Source organism: Somniosus microcephalus, chromosome 9, assembly GCF_052327205.1.
Source record: "Somniosus microcephalus isolate GS21.2 chromosome 9, FLI_Smic_1.0, whole genome shotgun sequence".
NCBI classification, from domain to species: domain Eukaryota; kingdom Metazoa; phylum Chordata; class Chondrichthyes; order Squaliformes; family Somniosidae; genus Somniosus; species Somniosus microcephalus.
The window spans coordinates 9,667,686-9,691,495 of NC_140995.1; the positions used below are offsets into that span (position 1 = coordinate 9,667,686).

The window sequence follows — 23,810 nt, forward strand, 5'->3', positions numbered from 1 at the left end:
AGATTCACCACCCTCTGAGTGAAGAAATTTCTCCTCATCTCAGTCCCAATTAAAAAATTCAAATGTACAAAGCTAAATTGAAATATTATGGATGGTCTAGTTCACACTGCAGGGGAAAAAAAGCAATCCTTAGGAGAAACAGACAGCTTAAAACACCTGATGGGAGTTAGACATGATCTGCAGCAGGGAGGACACAACATAAACAACAAGGTTCAACACAGCTGACATTCAATGCCTATGTTCTTGTACTTGGCCAAATTAACATGCCTTATGAATATTGTACGTTTCTGTTGATGGAACACCCGATAACCAAGACCACACAAGATTTCCCATTGTTGTTCTGAATGTTTTATTTAATGAAGAACACCAATACGGCAGTGAACACCATCCCCATAAGTTATTTTGAAGAAAATCCCCAATCCTGTATGAACCAGACTGTATGACAATGTAATGCATGCTAGTCATATTCAAAATAAATAAAACGTAAAAAATTAAACTGGTGTAGAGTTTGCACAAATACTTCCCGCAATCACAAGGTATAGTACGTGACAAAAAAATGAAGTTGTTAAAAATATTTATTTTTGTAGAAATTTAAGCTTTTTTTTTTTAAAAACAGGTCTGCTTCCATCTTACCATGCACCTGACACAGACACCCCTGTACACTTCTGTTAAGACTGTCATCACTTATTTTACTAACTGAAGAATCAAATAACCAAATCAGACCATCTCCTTTCCACTCGTTCAAGATTGACAGCAAAGAAACTGTGGTTTCAGGAAAATAATTATAGCATGACTGCAAAGACAACAATAGTGCAGTCTCGGTCTCTGTAATTGTAGCCGAAAGGATGTAATTAACTAGTTTTTCCTTAAAACAGCTACTGGTGTATTTTGTATTTCTAAAAGTTATTTTGAAGTTGCAACAAAATTCTCATTTTTAGTTTTCCCGCACTAGATCGGATCATTTGCAGCATCTACTTATGGGTTTGGCATAACAAAACAGAGGATGTGATTAACACACTACATCCTACAATTTGAAGACACAAGCAAAGCACAGTTCACATTTAACACTTTTTTTCACAGTTTCAACAGAGTGCTGGGTGTATTGTTTCATAAAGCCGCTGCACCGCCACCTCTACCATTTCTCGAAGTGGTTCATCCTCCACACTGCCCTCTTCACACACAACCATCTGTCGGGGGGCAAAAATATGAATAGAATTAAGGGAAACTTTAAAAGGTAAGTACACCGCTACTTTTAACAAAACTGCGCCACATACTCTTTGCCAAACCTTTTAAAAATCTCCTGCTTTAATGTAAATATTTAAATTTATTTCTTCTCTCGCATGCCAATCTGGAAGTGTTGGATCCATGCTACATCCGACAGAGCCACACACCGATAGATCCTGCAGCTGGTTTCCGTTGAGCCACACCCTACTAGATTCAGGGTGCTACAGGCGAGGTAACATACGGATTAGGAGCAGGAGTCAGCCACTCGGCCCCTCGAGCCTGCTCCGCCATTCAATAAGATCATGGCTGATCCAATTACTCCACATTCTCGCCTACCCCCGATAACTTTTCACCCCCTTGCTTACCAAGAATCTATCTACCTCTGCCTTAAAAATATTCAAAGACTCTGCTTCCACCGCCCTCTGAGGAAGAGAGTTCCAAAGGCTCACGACCCTCTGAGAAAAAATTCCTCCTCATCTGTGTCTTAAATGGGCGACCCCTTATTTTTAAACAGTGACCCCTAGTTCTAGATTCTCCCACAAGAGGAAACATCCTCTCCACATCCACCCTGTCCAGACCCCTCAGGATCTTATATGTTTCAATCAAGTCACCTCTTACTCTTCTAAACTCCAGCGGATACAAGCCTAGCCTGTCCAACCTGTCCTCATAAGACAACCCGCCCATTCCAGGTATTAGTCTAGTAAACCTTCTCTGAACTGCTTCCAACGCAGTTATATCCTTCCTTAAATAAGGAGACCAATACTGTAAATAAACCTGAATATCTCCTACAAAGTTTTTAAAAAATATATATATTATTTGCCCAGATGGGAATACTTTACATTGAAAGAATTCCTCCCAAGTTAACACTTAACATGGTTGGAAGAATTTCTCCCTAAATTAGCTTTACTATCTTTTAAATTAAAAGACTTGAAACTAGATTGATTCCTGGGATGAGAGGGCTGTCCTATGAGGAGAGATTGTGTAGAATGGGCCGATACTCTGTGGAGTTTAGAAGAATGAGAGGTGATCTCATTGAAACATACAAGATTCTGAAGGGGTTTGACAGGGTAGATGCTGAGAGGCTGTGTCCCCTGGCTGGAGAGTCTAGAACTAGGGGGCATAGTCTCAGGATAAGGGGTCGGCCATTTAAGACCGAGATGAGAAGGAATTTCTTCACTCAGAGGCTTGTGAATCTTTGGAATTCTCTGCCCCAGAGGGCTGTGAATGCTGAGTCTTTGAGTATATTCAAGGCTGAGATCGATAGATTTTTGGACTCTAGGGGAATCAAGGGGTATGGGGATAGTGCAGGAAAGTGGAGTTGAGGTCGATGATCAGCCATGATCTTATTGAATGGCGGAGCAGGCTTGAGGGGCCGCATGGCCGACTCCTGCTCCTATTTCTTATGTTATGTTAAACTGAACAAAGGGCAGGCAAAAATTAGGCAGCTTTTGAATTAATTTTTTGAATTAATCCTCATTAATCTTGGAAAAAAGTTCTCTATTCCTTTTAAATGTTTGTGCTCATCAAGGGAATTAATAACAGGAATGGGGAACAAAACATTTTTAACACGGTCAGCACCAAACACTCACGGGTCAAGTACATCATGAGCTGAAGGCACAATAAAGCTCCCCGGCAGTGTTCAATGTGCTTTAATCTCAACCCCAGAACGGACACGCTGCTACACATCCACTTAATGAAAGCTGCATTATTCACCCATCACTCTGTTCCTGGCCCAGCATGGCTCTCCAATTAATCCCGAATTATGGGCAATTTTGTGCAGTTGCTATTATATTCACTGGAAATTATTTTAGACTGACTGAACACAATTTACTCAGCGGGCAGGGAGGAGGCTTTAGTCTATTAGTGCTCATATAAACTATTTTAATTCTTCAATTAAACACCTGCATATAACTAGAGTGATACAATCGTATTAGGTCTGGGTGGTATATAAACAATAGTTAAAGTATGATTTTATACTACTCTTGAGAAAAGGTAATGGATTCCATTTTACACAAAGACTCAGTTGTAAGAACATAAGAAAGACAAGGGCAGCAGGCGCATGGGAACACCACCACCTCGACCTGGAAGTATATCGGCCGATCCTTCATCGTCGCTGGGTCAAAATCCTGGAACTCCCTCCCTAACAGCACTGTGGGAGCACCTTCACCACACGGGACTGCAGCGGCTCAAGGCGGCAGCTCACCACCACCTTCTCAAGGGCAACTAGGGATGGGCAATAAATGCCGGCCTTGCCAGCGATGCCCACATCCCATAAGATTTTTTAAAAAATAGCAGGAATGGGCCATTCGGCCCCTCGAGCCTGCTCCGCCATTCAATAAGATCATGGCTGATCTGATCTTGGCCTCAACTCCACTTTCCTGCTCGCTCCCCATAACCCTCGGCTCCCCTGTTTTTCAAAAATCTGTTTATCTCCGCCTTGAATATATTCAATGACCCAGCCTCCACAGCTCTCTCGGGTAGAGAATTCCAAAGATTCACGACCCTCTGAGAAGAAATTCCTCCTCATCTCCGTTTTAAATGGGCGACCCCTTATTCTGAGACTATGCCCCCTAGTTCTAGATTCCCCCACGAGGGGAAACATTGCATTCTATTTTATATTAGTTCTATAGTGCAAAGCTTAGAATTAAAAAACTGCAAATGCAGCCCACAGGCAATATCCGTAGAATGTCAACAAATCTGTGAAGCTGTAACTGTCACCAAATAAAACAGCCTTGGGTAGTTCTAATCTTCTCATGGATACATCTATAAGTTTATTCTTTTCTGTACATGTAAATAGATAAGGTGGTTTATGTTGTGTCTTGAGACTGCGGTGGAGCCTTTTTGAGTCTTTGGTATATTATGCTAATAACACCTAAAGTAAGCTTGAAGGTCATGGATAAGGTGGTGTAATGGCCTTTTAGCTGAATTTAAAAGCGAGACCATTGTAACGTGAGTTTAGAAGAAATAGGAAGGAGAACGCTGAGCTCAACTGGCTATAACATGCGTTCTTCTGCGGCAGCATCTTACTTGCTCTCGGTGTTGGTTGCGAGTATGTCTGTTCACTTAACTCTTAATAAACCTCCAAGTGTTTACCTCCGTGTTTCAAACTCACTCTTGGCACATAGGCACAGGACTGCTGCCTTTGTGCTATTATGAAAAATACATTCGCAACACTACAAACGCAGTCTGCGTTTATTCATTTGAAGTCAGAATTATCAAAGAAATAAAAGGAAAAGAAAGTATTTACATAGCGTCTTTCACCACCTCAGATGTCCCAAAGTGCTTTTACAGCCAATGAAGTACTTTTCAAGTGTAGCCACTTGTTGTAATGTAGGGAAACGCGGTAGCCAACATGCACACAGCAAGCTCCCACAAACAGCAATGTGATAATGACAAGATAATCTGTTTTAGTGATGTTGGTTGAGTGATAAATATTGGCTAGGACTCCTCTGCTCTTCTTTAGATAGCGCCATGGGATCTTTTTACATCTGCCTGAGAGGACAGACGGGACCTCGATTTAACGCCTCGTCCGAAGAACAGTACTTCCGACAGTGCAGCACTCCCTCAGTACTGCACTGAGGTGTCAGCTCAGATGATGTGCTCAAGTCTCGAGTGGGCCTTGAACCCACGACCTTCTGACTGGGGGGGCAAGGGTGCTACCACTGAGCCACAGCTGACACCAGTACAGGAAACTACACACAATGACCCCGTGCCAGACAAATCTCTGGATTTGAGGCACTCTCCTTTTTAAAACCAGTTTAAAAATTAACGGTAGATACCTTTAAAACTGAACAGTTATGACTTGCATTGTGACAATCGTGAATGCATCACGATTATAAAACTGAACATTTTGAAACTCAGAGAAGAACTGCAACATACAGCCAGATCAAGGTAAGAAATAATAAATTAGAAATAACAACAGAAGGTGCTGGAAACACTCAGCAGGTCAGGCAGCATCGAGGAGAGAGAAACAGTCAATGTTTCGGGTCAAACCCTTCGTCAGAACTGCGTCAGAATAATAAATTAGAAATGCTTTTTAAAGACACAATCGGCCAAGCTGATTTGACACGAGAGTATTTTGCCCAGCACCTTTGTGGAGGTGGGTTTGAAGTCCAGCAGAGGTGAGAAGTTTAAACTTACTCATCAGAGTGCGTAGTTCTCCATGCAGCCATCACCCAGACTAGCTGCATAAAAGTCCTCGTCCTCTCTATGATGTATGGAGTCACTGGAGAGGTGTTCAGAGGCTTATAATGTACAGAAAAGACCAATACTAGCACACAAACCTAAATCAGTATCCTCTTTAGAAACTAAAGTGCTAAAATTTCTATTTTTGCTAATTGTAGCAAAACAATGGGTGCAAGTCAAAAGTAGCATTTCTACTTTCTCACTACAATTAGCAAAGATAGGAATTTTAACTCCCAAATAGGTGCAGGGCAAAGCACTTCACACTTTATTCATTCTATTGAAATTTACCACAGTTGTTCACCACTGTAGTCCTCTGGGCTCTTTGCTACAAGCCAATTCAGATCTTAACCCAGCCCAGAAAAGGCAGTCTGAAACATGCTAGGGATCCCATGATGATGTGGTTATCGACAACACTGTGCTGCTGACTCTACAGATTTCCTGCAGGTGGATGGTAGAGAAGCACGCTCAGAATCCGCAGCCTCGCCCTCCTGATTATGTAATCACCGACATGCCAGGACCAATACATAGGAAGGGAACAGGAGGGTGGGGCAAGGGTTTAGTAACATGAAAAGAGGTAAAAGCATTCTGCCCTTCTTGCTCATTAGTAATTGCCTTAACTGGTCAGGAAGTGGTGAATACTTGCCCGTGTATCCAGAGAAATATTTGCTGCCTTTCCATCAACTGTTACAGAGAGAGTATTGCCAGTTTTAGATTTGGCCACACATTCCTGTCCAAACATATCTCTGAAAGGGGAAAAAAAGTCAATTTTGCAGGTAAATGACATTTTCAAAAAAGAAAGACTGAAAAGCAAAATATAAGACACGTATCACAATTTGTTTCCTTTCATTGTTCCCCATCCCATTTGCACCTGTTAAATCTGTCACAAAGGAACATTTATTCCACAGTTCAGACAATGGCCCTGAAATTAGGATCAGGTGCTTGCCGCGCGTGCAAGCCCCCGATCTGCACTCACCCTGCGCGCTGACATCTGAAGCCCGGGCCTGCTCGCATTTCCTGTCACAGGCCCGGTTCAGATGTCGGCGCGCTGTGCTTACCTGATCCAGCGGCGTAGTTAGTGCGATGTGCCGGCTGGGATCAGGTGAGCACTGTGCAGCCAATCAGGGGAGGGAAAACTTCATTCATGAGTTTGAGAGTAAGAGCTGTCAAACTCATGAAAACTACGGGGGCCCAAAACACTATTTAAACTTTAAATAAAAATTAAAAAAACATCCCAATCATTAAATTAAGTATAAATAAGTTAAAAAAAAAATTTAAACAATAATTTTTTTTTTGAAAAAAATAAATTTTTAATAAAAAGGGTCTTACCTTATTGTAGATTCTTTAAAATAATAAACCTGTGGAAATTTTTTTTCTAAATTGCACTAAAACACCACTTACCTGTAAAAATAAATACTTACGTGTGCTTTTTACAAGCGTAAAGACCAGAGGCCTTTACACATGCGCAAATCCTCCAAAACAGAGGAAATCCAAGACGCACGCGCTGCCCCCTACAGCGCATGTGCCAGCCTCTTCACCTCTTGGATTAGAGGAGAGGAAATGCCGGTTTTCAGCGCATGCGCTGTGCATGCTGAAAACCGGCATTTCCTCCGGCCAGACGCGTGAGTACCCCTTCCATACTCACGCGTTTGGGGAGGAATTACTGCCCCAATGATAATGTTGAATTCAGCAGCAATACTGATGATATTCAGTTAAAAAAAAAAAGGGCGATAATACTTTCTGTTTCCTATGTACGTTTTTTTTGCACTCATGTAAGATTGCATTTATCAGAATAGTGAATGTAATGGGACAAAAGCAAGAAAAATTCACGCCTGTCGTTTCACACACAGTAAACACAAACCATCACTGCGGGAACGGGGGGGGGGGGGGGTGGGTGGGAGGGAGGAGGGAGAGAGAGAAATACTTTCCCTGGCATGGAATGGAAAAACATTTGTCAGCCGCGTAATTTTGGGCGTCTGGTTGAAGAGTGACAATGGAAGCAAGGTTACTTTTGCTGGAGAATTCCATACATCTTGGGAGGCTTACTGGCCTGCTTCCAGGACAAGAAAGCACGCCGACTGGAGAGATTCCTATTGGAGCTGCTTGCTGATGGCCCTGTGGTTGACGCCGCCCACTGAAGCTGCAAGTACATGCTTCAAAAGTAGGGGCCCTTTAAACATTACCTGACCAGTGAGTGCTTTATATTTAAAGTTTATTGGTATAATGCTTACAAAAATTCTATATGACAGCATACACAGAGCAAAATTGTGCCTTGTACAATTATTTTATATATTCGTTCATGGGATGTGGGTGCCGCTGGCAAAGCCAGCATTTATTGCCCATCCCTAATCGCCCTCGAGAAGGTGGTGGTGAGCCGCATTCTGGAACCACCGCAGTCCGTGTGGTGAAGGTACTCCCACAGTGCTGTTAGGGAGGGAGTTCCAGGATTTTGACCCAGCGACGATGAAGGAACGGCCGATATATTTCCAAGTCAGGATGGTGTGTGACTTGGAGGGGAACTTGGAGGTGGTGGTGTTCCCATGCGCCTGCTGTCCTTGTCCTTCTAGGTGGTAGAGGTCGGGGGTGTGGAAGGTGCTGCCGAAGAAGCCTTGGCGAGTTGCTGCAGTGCATCTTGTAGATGGTACACACTGCAGCCACGGTACGCTGGTGGTGGAGGGAGTGAATGTTTAAGGTGATGGATGGGGTGCCAATCAAGCGGGCTGCTTTGTCTTGGAAGGTGTCGAGCTTCTTGAGTTTTGTTGGAGCTGCGTTCATCCAGGCAAGTGGAGAGTATTCCATCACACTCCTGACTTGTGCCTTGCAGATAGTGGAAAGGCTTTGGGGAGTCAGGAGTTGAGACACTCGCCGCAGAATACCCAGCCTCTGACCTGCTCTTGTTGCCACAGTATTTACGTGGCTGGTCCAGTTAAGTTTCTGGTCAATGGTGACCCCCAGGATGTTGATGTGGGGGATTCGGCGATGGTAATGCCGTTGAATGTCAAGGGGCGGTGGTTAGACGCTCGCTTGTTGGAGATAGTCATTGCCTGGCACTTCTGTGGCATAAATGTTACCTGCCACTTATCAGCCCAAGCCTGAATGTCGTCCAGGTCTTGCTGCATGTGGGCATGGATTGCTTCATTATCTGTGGAGTTGCGAGTGGCGCTGAACACTGTGCAGTCATCACCGAACATCCCCATTTCTGACCTTATGATGGAGGAAAAGTCATTGATGAAGCAGCTGAAGATGGTTGGGCCTAGGACACTGCCCTGAGGAACTCCTGCAGCAATGTCCTGGGGCTGTGATGATTGACCTTCAACCACCACAACCATCTTCCTTTGTGCTAGGTATGACTCCAGCCAGTGGAGAGTTTTCCCCCCGATTCCCATTGACTTCAGTTATACTCGGGCTCCTTGATGCCACACTCGGTCAAATGCTGCCTTGATGTCAAGTGCAGTCACTCTCACCTCAACTCTGGAATTCAGCTCCTTTGTCCACGTTTGGACCAAGGCTGTAATGAGGTCGGGAGCCGAGTGGTCTTGGCGGAACCCAAACTGGGCATCAGTGAGCAGGTTATTGGTGAGTAAGTGCTGCTTGATAGCACTGTCAATGACACCTTCCATCACTTTGCTGATGACTGACAGTAGACTGATGGGGCGGTAATTGGCCAGATTGGATTGGTCCTGCTTTTTGTGGACAGGGCATACCCGGGCAGTTTTCCACTTTGTCGGATAGATGCCAGTGTTGTAGCTGTACTGGAGCAGCTTGGCTAGAGGCATGGCTAGTTCTGGAGCACAAGTCTTCAGCACGACAGCCGGGATGATGTCGGGGTCCATAGCCTTTGCTGTATCCAGTTCACTCAGCCGTTTCTTGATATCACGTGGAGTGAATCGAATTGGCTGAATACTGGCTTCGGTGGTGGTGGGGACCTCAGGAGGAGGCCAATATCGATCATCCACTCGGCACTTCTGGCTGAAGATGGTTGCAAATGCTTCAGCCTCGTCTTTTGCACTCACGTGCTGGGCTCCACCATCATTGAGGATGGGGATATTCATAGAGCCTCCTCCTCCCGTTAGTTGTTTAATGGTCCACCACCATTCACGACTGGGTGTGGCAGAACTGCAGAACTTTGATCTGATCCGTTGATTGTGGGATCGCTTAGCTCTCTCTATAGCATGCTGCTTCCGCTTTTGAGCATGCATGTAGTCCTGTGTTGCAGCTTCCCTAGGTTGGCATTGCATTTTTAGGTATGCCTGGTGCTGCTCCTGGCATGCTCTTCTGCACTCCTTATTGAACCAGGGTTGGTCCCCTGGCTTGATGGTAATGGTAGAGTGAGGGATATGCCAGGCCATGAGGTTACAAATTGTGGTGGAATACAATTCTGCTGCTGATGGCCCACAGCACCTCATAGATGCCCAGTTTTGAGTTGCTAGATCTGTTCTGAATCTATCCTATTTAGCATGGCGGTAGTGCCACACAACACGATGGAGGGTATCCTCAGTGTGAAGACGGGACTTCGTCTCCACAAGGACTGTGCGGTGGTCACTGCTACCAATACTGTCATGGAGAGATGCATCTGTGACAGGTAGATTGGTGAGGATGAGGTCAAGTAGGTTTTTCCCCACGTGTTGGTTCTCTTACTACCTGTCGCAGGCCCAGACTGGCAGCTATGTCCTTCAGGAATCGGTCAGTAGTGGTGCTACTGAGCCACTCTTGGTGATGGACATTGAAGTCCCCCACCCAGAGTACATTCTGTGCCCTTGCTACTCTGTGCTTCTTCCAACGTGGAGGAGTACTGATTCACCAGCTGAGGGAGGGCGGTAGGTGGTAATCAGCCAGAGGTTTCCTTGCCCATGCTTGACCTGAAGCCATGAAACTTCATGGGGTCCGCAGTCAATGTTGAGGACTCCCAGGGCCACTCCTTCCCGCCTGTATACCAGTGTGCCGCCACCCCTGGTGGGTCTGTCCTGCCAGTGGGACAGGACATACCCAGGGATTGTGATGGAAGAGCCTGGGACATTGGCTGAAAGGTATGATTCTGAGAGTATGACTATGTCAGGCTGTTGCTCGACTAGTCTGTGGAACAGCTCTCCCAATTTTGGCACAAGTCCCCAGATGTTGGTGAGGAGGACTTTGCAGGGTCGACTGAGCTGGGTGTGCTGTTGTCATGTCCGAAGCCAGTGCCGAGGTCGATCTGGTTTTTTTATTCTTGTTTTTCGTAGCGGTTTTTTACAACTGAATGGCTTGATCGGCCATTTCAGAGGGCAGTTAAGAGTCAACCACATTGCTGTGGGTCTGGAGTCACATATCGGCCAGACCGGGTAAGGACGGCAGATTTCCTTCCCTAAAGGACATTAGTGAACCAGAGGGGTATTTACGACAATCCAATAGTTTCATGGTCACCATTACTGATGCTAGCTTTTTATTCCCGATTTATTTAATTAACTGAATGGTGGGATTTGAATTCACGTCTCTGGATCATTAGTCCAGGCCTCCAGATTACTAGTCCAGTAACATAACCACTACACCAATAACATAACACTTCCTGGCTGAGCGGAATGAAGCAATACAAGTTGTAGGAAACAATTGCATGGTAAGTAAAGGTTGAAGAATGATCAAATGGCAACTTACTTTAGTGAATTATGAAGTCTATTTTGGATCGGTTAGAAGGATGACTTAGGATCTAATCTATTTTTTTTGATAATTGTCAATTCAATTAAATTACTAGCACATCCACAAGTCCCTACCATCTACTGGATTTACTGAAGTTGTTTGTTCTTATGGTGTGGAAGGTTTAGGTCTAGCCAGTTATTCCCTGAACAAATCTGACTGCAGCCATCTTTTCAGAGAGTCAAAGGTCAATCACTTTTTCAAAAGCAGGGAATTCTGAGACAGTGTCATCCTGGCTGGGGGGTCTAGAACGAGGGCTCACAGTCTCAGGATACGGGGTAGGACATTTAGGACCGAGATGAGGAGAAATTTCTTCACTCAGAGGGTGGTGAACCTGTGGAATTCTCTACCACAGAAGGCTGTGGAGGCCAAGTCACTGAATATATTTAAGAAGTAGATAGATTTCTAGACACAAAAGGCATCAAGGGGTATGGGGAGAGAGCGGGAATATGGTATTGAGATAGAGGATCAGCCATGATCGTGTTGAATGGCGGCGCAGGCTCGAAGGGCCGACTCCTGCTCCTATTGTTCTATGTTTCGATGAGCCACTCTTACACAACTCTTAGTGGTAGCATTGGGAGAGGTTTGGGACCCTGTGGAACGACGCATGACGTGGGGGGGGAGGGGGGGGAAGAAGGGACCCAATGACGGCTAGAAAAAATACACTCTTTTAAATAAATGGTTTATTCTCAGTTCCAAAGGCCGACTAAACTAGGAATACTACTTTGTTCTTCAAACAAAATGAAGCAACTTACTCGAGCATAATCTCCAGCCTCCTTGTGTACGTTTCGCTGTCAACTTTTTTATTTGTACTTTGCTGTACAACTGGAAAAAAATAGAAATATTTTGGCAACAGTCCATTTATTCAATAAAATAACAATATAAGGTGCACAACAGGGAATCAATTACCTAATTTTGGTTTATATGGCACATATAGTTCTATTGTAATTAAAAAGCATCTACAATACAGGTTTAAAAAATACAAGACAATTCTGTTACCAGAAAACAAGTGCTCAAAAATAACTGTTTCTATTTACAGGGGACTGAGAGGCAGCAACGATTCAATTCTGCAGAATGAATTACAGTACTTGGCTGAGCATTGCCGAGTTCAACTTTAGAATGCATACTTTAGAATGTAGATACCAGTCTGCTTTATGTTCTTTAGTTTGATAAGCTGCCTGCCTGAATAGTTGCAACACAATGAATGGGTTTCTTATAAGACCCAGTCATAACATAGCAAAGCATATAGTCAGCAATAGGCTTAAATTTGTCAACACAACAAAACATCATGGGGGAAAAATTTAGTATCGCCCCATTTGGGGCGCCATTATCGGCCGTGCGCAAAGTTTAGTGCCTGGCGCTAATTATCGCCTCCGACGGCAAACTTGGCTTTTATCGCCCCTGGAGGTGATTGGAGCGCTAAATCAGGCGCTTCACACCTGTCTTAAGGCACGAAGGCCGAGGAGCGAGGCGCTGACGAAGCAAGGAAGGGCAAATCAAAATGAACCTGCAAAGTGCTGCTCAGTACCCAAAACTCCTTCACACAGCGTTGAATCTCTCCAGAAGTCAGTCTCTCTCTCAGAATGCGTGGTGCAAAAGTGTCACCAACAAAAAAAGGCAGGAAGTGGTCACCTTTAAATAGCACTCCCCCAGTCCCTTTCTGACTGCAAAACGCTCCCCTCAACCTGTCGTTGCTAGCGGCAGGCGGTAAGGCAGGGGGCGCCACCGGGGCGTTGCACACTCGACTGACGTCACGATCTGCCGGCGCAGGAGATCGTGGTGGTAGAGTTTCGTGCCGCTGCAAAACGTCTAGTTAATTTCGCAAGCGGCGCAAACATTGCCGCGCCCGGGCGCTAGTTGCTTTGCGCCCCATTAGCACCCTCTTAAGGCTCTAACGGGAGGCGCAAACAACTGAATTTTTACCCCCATTGCTTCCGCCTTGGCCAGGGGGGCAAGGGAACTGGCCTGTGTTATACTAAGGCATGCAGACCTAAAGGTCCCAGATTTAACTCCTGGTCTGTTGAGTCGGCTGATTTCTGCCAGGTCAGCCATTTGGGAAGAAAACTGGTATTAACAAAAAAACTACAAGACAATACATGAAGGGGCGAAAACTGAAGCTATGAAAATGGACACACCTTTCTGTGCTTTAGGGTTTGACTGCACTTCCAGAATCACCGTCATCACTGCATCTGCATACATGTCATTTAATGGATTTGCCACCCACTATGAAGAAGAAAAAAATATTTTTTATGGACAGGTTTACTGAAATATCAAATCCTTTTCATTTAATCATTCTGTGGTTTGCTAACTTGACCCCATCAGTCAAAGATTACTGAACAAAATAAAAGTGGAAAAAATATGCCGTTACATAGAAAAAGACAAGAACATTAGTTAGAAAGTTATCAGAAATTAATATGAACAAAACAGTATAGAGTCACTTGAAAAAACCCCAACAAATGTGGAAATAGCCATAAACAGTAACCCCATTATGACTACTGATGATAGGGTAGTATTGACAAGTGGCAGCTTGACTCAGTTGGTAACACTCATCTATGAGTCAGAAAGTTGTGGGTTTCCAAATTGATCACATAATTTTGGCTGACACTTCAGTACTGAGGGAGTGCCGTATTGCCAGAAGTGCTGTATTTTGGATGAGATTTTAAAATTCAGGTCCTCTCTGCCGGCTTAAGTGGACATCAAAGATCCCATGGAGCTATTTGATGAGGAACAGGGGGAGTTTTCTTATCCCTCAATCAACACCATCAAAACAGATTAACTGATCATTGTTGTTGGATATATTTCAGAATCACAGAATCACAGAAACCCCACAGTGCAGATAGAGGCCATTTCGGCCCATCGAGCCTGCACCGACACATATCCCACCCGATCCCCGTAACCCCTACACCAACACATATCCCACCCTATCCCTGTAACCCCACGTATTTAATCCCCCTAACACTAAGGGTCAATTTATCATAGCCAATCAACCTAACCCGCACATCTTTGGAGTGTGGGAGGAAACCGGAGCACCCGGAGAAAACCGTTAAAGGGATCAAGGGATATGGGGAGAAGGCAGGGACAGGGTACTGAATTTGGATGATCAGCTATGATCTCATTGAATGGTGGAGCGGGCTCGAGGGGCCGAATGGCCTACTCCTGCTCCTATCTTCTATGTTTCTATGTATTTATCGTATGGTGTTTGTGGAATCTTGCTGTGTACAATTTTGCTGCCACATTTGCTTACACAGCAATAGTGACGACACTTCAAAAATAGTTCATTGGCTGTGAAGCGCTTTGGGACATTGCGATGACACGAAAGGCACTATGCAGATGAAAGTTTGTTCTTCCTTTTATGGGCAAGTCTATAACTCACTTGACCACACCTCCTTCTTAATTGTGTGAAAATAGGTGGGGGGGGGGGGGCAGATTGAAGATACACATTGTGCAATAAACTCACCTCCAGCACAACCATGCCAGGCTCCTGAACCACTGTGATAGCTTTGAAGACTCTCAGTGCTGGTTTTTCCTGAACTTCTATTTCTGCCACATCATCTGAAAGATTTTTAAAAAGTTATTCAATTAGAATACTTATTTTTTTTCCTTTAAAAAGCAATTATAACTGATCTTTAAATCCACAATATTTAGAATTCTGATACAGTAAATGGATATTTTTAGGTACATCTGATTTGTTCAACCAAGTTCTGTCAAGATACAATGACAACAGAGTCAACTCTGACAGAAGTAAGTGTCCTTGAAATAGAGCAATTTGCTTCCCTTGTTCCCGAGTGGGTAAAATGCACTGCCTAATGTGGCAGTGAGCCATATGGAGCAGAATAGTCCCATGTTAGACCCCCCATCTGTGTTGAGGTAGCTTATTTAAGCAGGGCAGCAATGGAGGAGCTACATTTGACCACCGCACTTCTGACCTCGGGGAAGCAATAATAAAATGAAAGGGGGTTCCTGCCTCTGACTGCAACCCAGTGATCCTGTTGGAAAGTGCTCACGTGAATGCTCTCAGGACAATTATGGATGGGCTTGCCAGTATCACCCGCATCCCGAGAACAAATAATTTTTCAAAAAGGTTGAAAATAAAAGAAGCCCCGGTACACACCACTACCCACATCCAATACCAACATCAAGCTTGGTTTCACTATCTCCCAACAACTGAATGGCTTGCTGGTTACTCACCATCTGGACTCCAGTTAGAAAGGGCCAGTTAGGCAAGGTAAGTGAAGGTGGCCAATACCCAAGGAATCTTATCTCAGGAGTTAGCAGCTTCAGGGCAGAAGGCAGGGGGGAAAGAAAGCAGCAAAGTAATTTACAAACCTGCAAGAGTTTGGAGATGATGAGCCAATAGCATGAAAGGTCCAGAGTACTGAATGGCCTGGGTCTGTGTCACTGTGCTCATTGCCAACTCAGTATAATCTATTAAAAAGGGAAAGACAACATTTTAGATTTTGACTTGCACACTTCGAACATTAAGTTTCTGGAAACACATCAGAATCAACTATATAAAACTAGAAACAGTTGGTTTACAGATCAAGTCTCACTTTAGACTTTGAACAAATACATATCTAGCCACTCTGCTAGTTCAAAGCAGTGCTGTCCCTCAGGAGATTTCTAAATGGGACAAATTCCATTCCCGCATCCCTGCCCCCTCCTCCCTATGGCTTTCTTTCACATTGTTCTTCAATGCAACCTACTGTCTGAGCAGCACTGTCTAATGTAGCATTTCATTAGGGCGTTGAATCCATATACTAAGGGCTGGATTTTATCAATGGAGGCGTGTAGGAGGCGGGACTCCCACTTTTGGGGTTGTAGTCCCGCCTCCATCGAGTTGTGGCCAACCCACTCGATTTTCCCTTGATTGACCTTGTTGAGCCCGCCCAGTGGGCTCAGCAGGCCAATTAAGGGCCACCCGGCAACAGGTGACGTCACAGATTGACATTTCATCTGTCAAGAGCTTTTGACAGATGAAATATCAGTGTTTGACTGCTGTTTGAAGCGGTCAAACACTGAATCTGTACTCTAAGTTAATTCCTTCCTCTCAGGCTGATATAGAGATCTCTCCAGAACAGAAAGCAGAGGCTGCAACTTTTGACAGCTCGCAGCCATTCTGCTTTCTGTGCCGGTGAGATGAGGGACTCCCGAGACCTGAAGGAAGGAAGTCTGCATTAGTAAGTAAAGGTAAGTAAAACTTCTTTAAACACTTTACACACACCAAACACACTTACCTCTGCACTCATGCACCCATCACTCACCTGAACACCGGACATCTCGAACCCTCCAAGTCCTTCAGCCCGACGGTCCGCCTCGCTAACTTGGCGTGGTTTGGAGCCGTTGGGAATCCCACACCAGGGATAAAAATAGGGATTAGGCTAAAAACTGCCCGTTAATAGGCAGTTAATTGGCACTAATCCCCTTCCCGCCTCGGGGAGGCGGCCCCCAGCACAGGTCGGGTACCCGCCTCCTGGGAAATGGGCATGGAGGCGGGATGGGTTCGTGCCCCCCGATTTCGCGATTTTAACACCCCACGCGCCTCCATTCCCGCTTCCACGGCCCTGGGAAATTCTAGCCCTAAGAGTAAGGCTAAATGGATGTTTTTCAGATTAGTGAGATGTGGATTGTGGTGCCCATCAGGGATCTGCACTCCAACCTCTTGTTTTCCATTTTCTTTTAATTGTTTGTTCTCTGGATGTGGGTGACACTAGCAACCCCATCCCTAGTTGTCTCGAGAACATTAGGAGTCAACCACATAGTGTGGGACCAGAATCACATGTAGGCCAGACTGGGTAGAGTGTTCCCTTTCCTGAAGGACATTAGTAAACCAGTTGGGGTTTTTATAAAAGGCAGCATCTGTAGAGAGAGAAACAGAGTTAATGTTTCAGGTCGATGACCCTTCGTCAGAACTGGAAAAAGGTTAGAGATGTAACAGACTTTTGAGCAAGTGTAGGGGCAGGGAGAGGGAGGAGGAGAGGAAAGAACAAAATGGGAAGGTCTCCTTGAACAGAGGCCCAACTAGTCCCCATCCACCACCACCCTCCTCCGCCTGGCTGAACTTGTTCTCACATGGAACCACTTCTCCTCTGACTCCACTCACTTCCTCCAAATTAACGGTGTTGCTATGGGAACCCGCATGGGTCCTAGCTATGCCTGCCTTTTCGTGGGATAAGTGGAACATTCCTGGTTCCAGTCCTACTCAGGTCCCCTCCCTCACCTCTTTTTCCAGTACATTGATGACTATCGGTGCTGTTTCCTGCTCTCGCCCTGAACTAGAAAATGTCATTCACTTTGCTTCCAATTTCCACCCTTCCCTCACCTTCACATGGTCCATCTCCGATTCTTCCCTTCCTTGATTTCTCTGTCTCCATCTCTGGGGATAGGCTATTGACAAACATTCACCATAAGCCCACTGACTCCCACAGCTACCTGGACTACACTTCCTCCCACCCCACTTCCTGTAAGGGCTCTATTCCATTCTCCCAGTTTTTCCGTCTCCACCGCATCTGCTCGGACGATGCCACCTTCCACACCAGTGCTTCCGACATGTCTTCCTTTTTCCTCAACCGAGGATTCCCCTCTACCGTGGTTGACACTGCCCTCGACTGTGTCCATTCTATTTCCCGCACTTCTGCTCTCACCCCTTCCCTTCCCTCTCAGAACCATGATAGGGTTCCCCTTGTCCTCACCTTCCACCCCACCAGCCTCCACATTCAACGGATCATCCTCTGCCATTTCTGCCACCTCCAGCGTGATCCCACCACCAAACACATCTTCCCCTCCCAGCATTCTGAAGGGACCACACCCTCCGCGACACACTGATCTACTCCTCTATCACCCCTAACACCCCTTCCCCATCCCACGGCACCTTCCTGTGCAAGCGCAGGAGATGCAACACCTGCCCTTTTACCTCTGCTCTTCCCACTTTCCAGGGCCCCAAACACTCCTTCAAGGTGAAACAGTGATTTACTTGTAGTTCTTGCAATTTAGTATACTGTATTCGCTGCCCACGATGCAGTCTCCTCTACACTGGGGAGACCAAACGCAGATTGGATGATCGCTTTGCGGAACACCTCCATTCAGTCTGCAAGCGTGACCCACTCTGATCTCTTCATCCTCGGCCTCTTGCATTGTTCCAACGAAGCTCAACGTAAGCTCGAGGAACAGCACCTCATTGGGTACTTTACAGCCTTCTGGACTCAACATCGAGTTCAACAATTTCAGACCATAACCTTGGCCCCTATTTCTTTTCTTTCTCTTTCCCACCCCCCCCCTCCACATGGTAGCTGTTGATGATTCTGCCATCGCCATTTACACCTCATCTAGAGTCATCTTTTGTTTCTTAACTTGTCCCATTACCATCTCCTTTTGCCTTGCACCATCATCCCTTTTGTCTTCTAATCTCTCCTGCCTTCTACCCTATCACTGACCCCTTTTGTTCTTTCCTCCTCTCCCCCATTTCCCTGCCTCTGTAACTTGCTTAAAAATCTGTTACATCTCTACTTTTCCAGTTCTGACGAAGGGTCATCGACCTGAAACGTTAACTCTGTTTCTCTCTCTACAGATGCTGCCTGGCCAGCTGAGTATTTCCAGCATTTTCTGTTTTTATTTCAGATTTCCAGCATCCGCAGTATTTTGCTTTTGTATGGGTTTTTATGAGGATCTGGCAGCTTCCATTGTCATTTTCTGGTGCTAGCTCGCAAGTTACCAGATTTTTTTGAATTCAGTTTCACAAATTGCCATGGTGGAACTCAGTCCAGTACCATAACCGTCAAGCTACCGTACCCCTCTACAAATGTTTTGAACATAGGCACTAGAGGAATGATATTGAAATTTGCTAAAGATACCAAATTTAGGGAGCCTGGTGGACTGTGAGGGAGAATACCGGTGGACATACTTAGTGGAGGGGAGTACAAGTAAGTTAGTGAAGTGGGCAGATCGGTAGCAGATGCAGTTCAATATAAATAAATGTATAACACATTTTCGGAAAACGAGAGAAAGGAAGTACAGGAAACTCTTCTTTATCCGGCACCGACGGGACCGGCGTGGTGCCGGTTTATCAAAATGTCCGGATTACAAAGAGGTATAGTTAAAAGGTACGAGAGCTCCGTACACAGCAACAAATCCAGGCTTCCCTGTTGCTTAGCAACAGCTGCAAGAACCCCGGCCACAGACCAAGCGTCCCTGTTGCTTAGCAACAAGTGCAGGAACCCCCGATTACACAGCCAAGAATCAAGAAACGGCCACTAATATGAAGAAAAACTTAACTGAACCTACTCGTGAATTTTGCTGGTTAACCGAGATTTCCGGTTGTTTGGGTGCCGGTAAATCGAGTTTCCCGTATACGCTAAATTATTACATTTTTCAAAAAAAAAACTGATCAGGGTTCCTGTTCCTGGTCACTATCGCTGCTGGCAGTGTGAATGTCAAGGGAGGACAGGACAGGGCACAGCGGCAATGCCTCCTGACACACACCACCAAAGGTCGGAGATGAGTATCAGCCACTGGGGTAAGGTAGCAGAAGATGACCAGTGCCGGAGAACCACATCCAGCAGGCAGTCAATGCTTTCAGGACAGGAGAGAAATTTGCCTAAAGAAAATCACTGCAAACATACCAACACTATGCATACGGGATGTGATAACATTTAAAGAAATTGATGCAAATTAACTTGTGTAGTTTCACAGTTCCCAGCATCCTCCATTAATTTCTAGTAGGATGGTGTAAGTCATTTAAAAATTGCTTTTATTTTCAGAGAGTAGACTTGTTTTTTGGTTTGTGGGGTCCAAATTTCTCTAAAGCAATAGTCAGGCAGCTAGTTTTAAATAAATTGCAGTAAACCTGAGGATTGGGAGTTTAGGATTCAGCAAAGGAGGACAAAGGGATTAATTAAGAGGGGGAAAATAGAGTATGAGAGTAAGCTTGCAGGGAACATAAAAGCTGACGGTAAAAGCTTTTATAGATATGTGAAGAGAATAAGATTGGTGAAGTCAAGCATAGGTCCCTTGCAGTCAGAATCAGGGGAATTTATAATGGGGAACAAAGAAATGGCAGACCAATTAAATACATATTTTGGTTCTGTCTTCACAAAGGAGGACACAAATAACCTCCTAGAGATGTCGGGGAACATAGGGTCTAATGAGAGGGAGGAACTGAATGAAATCAGTATTTGTAGGGAAATGGTGTTAGGGAAATTGAGGGGGTTGCAGGCCGATAAATCCCCAGGGCCTGATGATCTACATCCCAGGGTACTTAAGGAAGTGGCCCTAGAAATAGTAGATGCATTGCTGATCATCTTCCAAAATTCTATAGACTCGAACAGTTCCCATGGATTGGAGGGTAGCTAATGTTACCCCACTATTCAAAAAAGGTGGTAGAGAGAAAACAGGGAATTATAGACCGGTAAGCCTGACATCGGTAGTGGGGAAAATGCTAGAGTCCATTATAAAAGATGTAATAGCAGAGCACTTGGAAAGCAGTGACAGGATTGGACAAAGTCAACATGGATTTACAAAAGGTAAATCGTGCTTGACTAATCTACTGGAATTTTTTGAGGATGTAACTGGTAGAATAGATAAGGGAGAACCAGTGGATGTGGTGTATTTGGACTTTCAGAAGGCTTTCGATAAGGTCCTGCATAAGAGATTAGCGTGTAAAGTTAAGGCACATGGGATTGGGGGCAAGGTACTGACTTGGATAGAGAACTGGTTGGCAGACAGAAAGCAAAGAGTTGGAATAAACGGGTCTTTTTCCGAGTGGCAGGCAGTGACTAGTGGGGTACCGCAGGGATCGGTCCTTGGACCCCAGCTATTCACAATATATATTAATGATGATCTAGACGAGGGAACTAGATGTAATATCTCCAAGTTTGCAAACGACACAAAGCTGGGTGGGCGTGTATGCTGTGAGGAGGATGCCGAGAAACTCCAGTATGATTTGGACAAGTTGGGTGGTTGGACAGATGCATGGCAGATGCAGTATAATGTGGATAAATGTGAGGTTATCCACTTTGGTGGCAAAAACAGGAAGGCAGATTATTATCTGAACGGCAATAGATTGGGAGAAGGGGAAGTGCAACGAGACCTGGGTGTCCTTGTGCACCAGTCGCTGAAGGTAAGCATGCAGGTGCAGCAGGCGGTTAAGAAGGCAAATGGTATGTTGGCCTTCGTAGCGAGAGGGTTTGAGTACAGGAACAAGGATATCTTGCTGCAGTTGTACAGGGCCTTGGTGAGACCACACCTTGAGTATTGTGTGCAGTTTTGGTCGCCTTATCTGAGGAAGGATGTTCTTGCCACGGAGGAGTGCAGCGAAGATTCACCAAACTGATACCTGGGATGGCAGGAATGACGTATGAGGAGAGATTGGGTCAATTGGGCTTATACTCGCTGGAGTTTAGAAGAATGAGAGGGGATCTCATTGAAACTTATAAAATTCTAACAGGACTAGACAGACTAGATGCAGGAAGGATGTTCCCGATGGTGGGAGTCCAGCACCAGGGGTCACAGTCTAAAGATAAGGGGTAAGCCATTTAGGACAGAGATGAGGAGGAATTTCTTCACCCAGAGAGTGGTGAACCTGTGGAATTCTCTACCACAGACGGCAGTTGAGGCCAATTCATTAAATATATTCAAGAAGGAGTTAGATATATTTCTTAAGGCTAAAGGGATCTGGGGAGAAGGCAGGGACAGGGTACTGAGTTTGGATGATCAGCCATGATCTCATTGAATGACGGAGCAGGCTCGAGCGGCCGAATGGCCTACTCCTGCTCCTATCTTCTATGTTTCTATTAAGAAGGTTGTGGGTTCACAGTCCCACTCCAGGGATTTGAGCGCATAAAGCTAGGCTGACACTCCAGTGCAGTGCTGAGGGAGTGCTGCACTGTCGGAGGTGCCGTCTTTCGGATGAGTCGTTAAACCAAGGCCACGTCTGCTCTCTCAGGTGGATGTAAAAGATCCCATGGCACTATTTCGAAGAAGAGCAGGGGAGTTATCCCCAGTGTCCTGGTCAATATTTTTCCCTCAACCAACATCACTAAAACAGACTATCTGGTCATTATCACATTGCTGTTTGTGGGAGCTTGCTGTGTGCAAATTGGCTGCCGCGTTTCCTACATTACAACAGTGACTCCACTGCAAAAGTACTTCATTGGCTGTGAAGCACTTTGAGATGTCCAGTGGTTGTGAAAGGCGCTATATAAATGCAAGACTTTGGCCTAGAAATTCAGTGGGCTGCGCCACCCGTTAGCGCCTTAAGAGGGCGCTAAGTGGGTCGGAAGCCACTGGCCACGCCTCCCGCTACATTCAGCGGGACGCTAACGGCGGCGCTAGCCGATAGCGCTGCGCCACTACTGATGACGTCATCGGTGTGCGCAGTGCCCCGCTAACGCCCCGATCGCGATATTTAGATGCGCCCGCTGCTTTAACGCCAGACGCTATGTGCGACCGGTTCAGGGGGGCCCACCTGCGGCGGTAATTAAAGGAGGTGCGGGGCGGCCATTTTTGTTGCTGGCCGCCTGCCAGCACCTCTCCGCGCTGCCGTCCCCGGCCTCCTGAGCCCCCCCGCCCCGCGGAGTGCTGACTGCATTCCAAGAGCCCGGCACTTTTCCTCGGTGCCGGGCTCTTTTGCCGGCACTCGCGATCCTCGATCGCGCTGCACAAGGCCCCTCCCCTCTAAGAAAGGGAGGAAGGCCTGCAGTACCGCGGCACGTTGTGCAGCGATATTCAGTTGCAGTGCCCCAAGAGGGATGCGGGCCGCCTCCAGTAGCGCCGCGCTTCCCTCTGGGGCGCGCCAAGTGAATTTCCGGTGGGCGATCGCGACTGCTTCCGGGGCGCTACTTTTAGCGCCCATGCGAGGCTGGCGCCCCAAACGGGGCTATAGTGAATTTCTAGGCCTTTCTTTTTAAAACAGATTAGAATTCTGAAAAAAAAGTGGTCTCATCATTGACCTTAGCCTCAGCTAGGAGCTGGCTGCATGCTATTCACAAAATTAGCAAATCGTCAAACTAGTTCTAGAAAAGTTGGGACAACTCTCTCCAAAGTCACATCTTGTAACATTATTTTCCTCCTTTTGCCTTTCCTGAAACCCAAAAATGCACCAGTGAAGAGGGGAAATATGTGGAGAATAGATTTACTTACTGGATAGGTCAGATGGAATAAGTATGTGATAGTTGAAGTTTCTTTTTACAAGTATTCCTGAGATCCTTTGACCTTGATCAGCCTTTTTATCTGCCAAAGCGCCCATCACCTGTCAAAAATATTAAAATAATTAAGATCAAAATGTGATTTTTCCTCACTTCAACCTAAGGTTAAACAGTCAGAAGGATGTAACACCCTCTAACCATCTGCCTTTCAAGCCAAGTGTCAGTCAAGCACAAGTGAATACTATAAACTCCAGCAAATATCAAACAGGGACAAGCTGTAAGGGGATTATGGACAGAAATCTGGAACAATTTAACAAACAGAAATTGTAAAATTACAGGAATTCAAAAGGAGAAGTCAAAGAGCCAAATCATATCCAAGGAAAAAAAACTCCACAAACCAGTTCTGCCTTTTCTGGAATGATGTTCCTACTGAACATTTGCTGGTACTATCTCTGCTTAGGTTTAGAAATATTACTTCACAGAATCACAGAAACCCCACAGTGCAGATAGAGGCCATTTCGGCCCATCGAGCCTGCACCGACGCATATCCCACCCGATCCCCGTAACCCCTACACCAACACATATCCCTTACATACTTGA

The 23,810-nt window shown here is 45.5% G+C and overlaps 1 protein-coding gene across 1 annotated transcript in view; it reads right to left on the reverse strand.

Moving 5' to 3' along the window:
* Positions 1 to 557: 557 nt before the first annotated feature.
* cpsf3 (cleavage and polyadenylation specific factor 3) overlaps positions 558 to 23,810 on the reverse strand; it is a 41,953-nt gene continuing 18,700 nt past the window's right edge. Inside the window, exons 9-15 of the mRNA XM_085996346.1 lie at positions 23,206 to 23,314; positions 15,400 to 15,498; positions 14,531 to 14,625; positions 13,209 to 13,296; positions 11,829 to 11,898; positions 6,053 to 6,152; positions 558 to 1,187 (exon numbers count right to left, since the gene is read on the reverse strand). Coding sequence (XP_085852472.1) covers positions 1,083 to 1,187; positions 6,053 to 6,152; positions 11,829 to 11,898; positions 13,209 to 13,296; positions 14,531 to 14,625; positions 15,400 to 15,498; positions 23,206 to 23,314 — 666 coding nt within the window. The 3' untranslated portion in view covers positions 558 to 1,082. The remainder of the gene's footprint in view (positions 1,188 to 6,052; positions 6,153 to 11,828; positions 11,899 to 13,208; positions 13,297 to 14,530; positions 14,626 to 15,399; positions 15,499 to 23,205; positions 23,315 to 23,810) is intronic.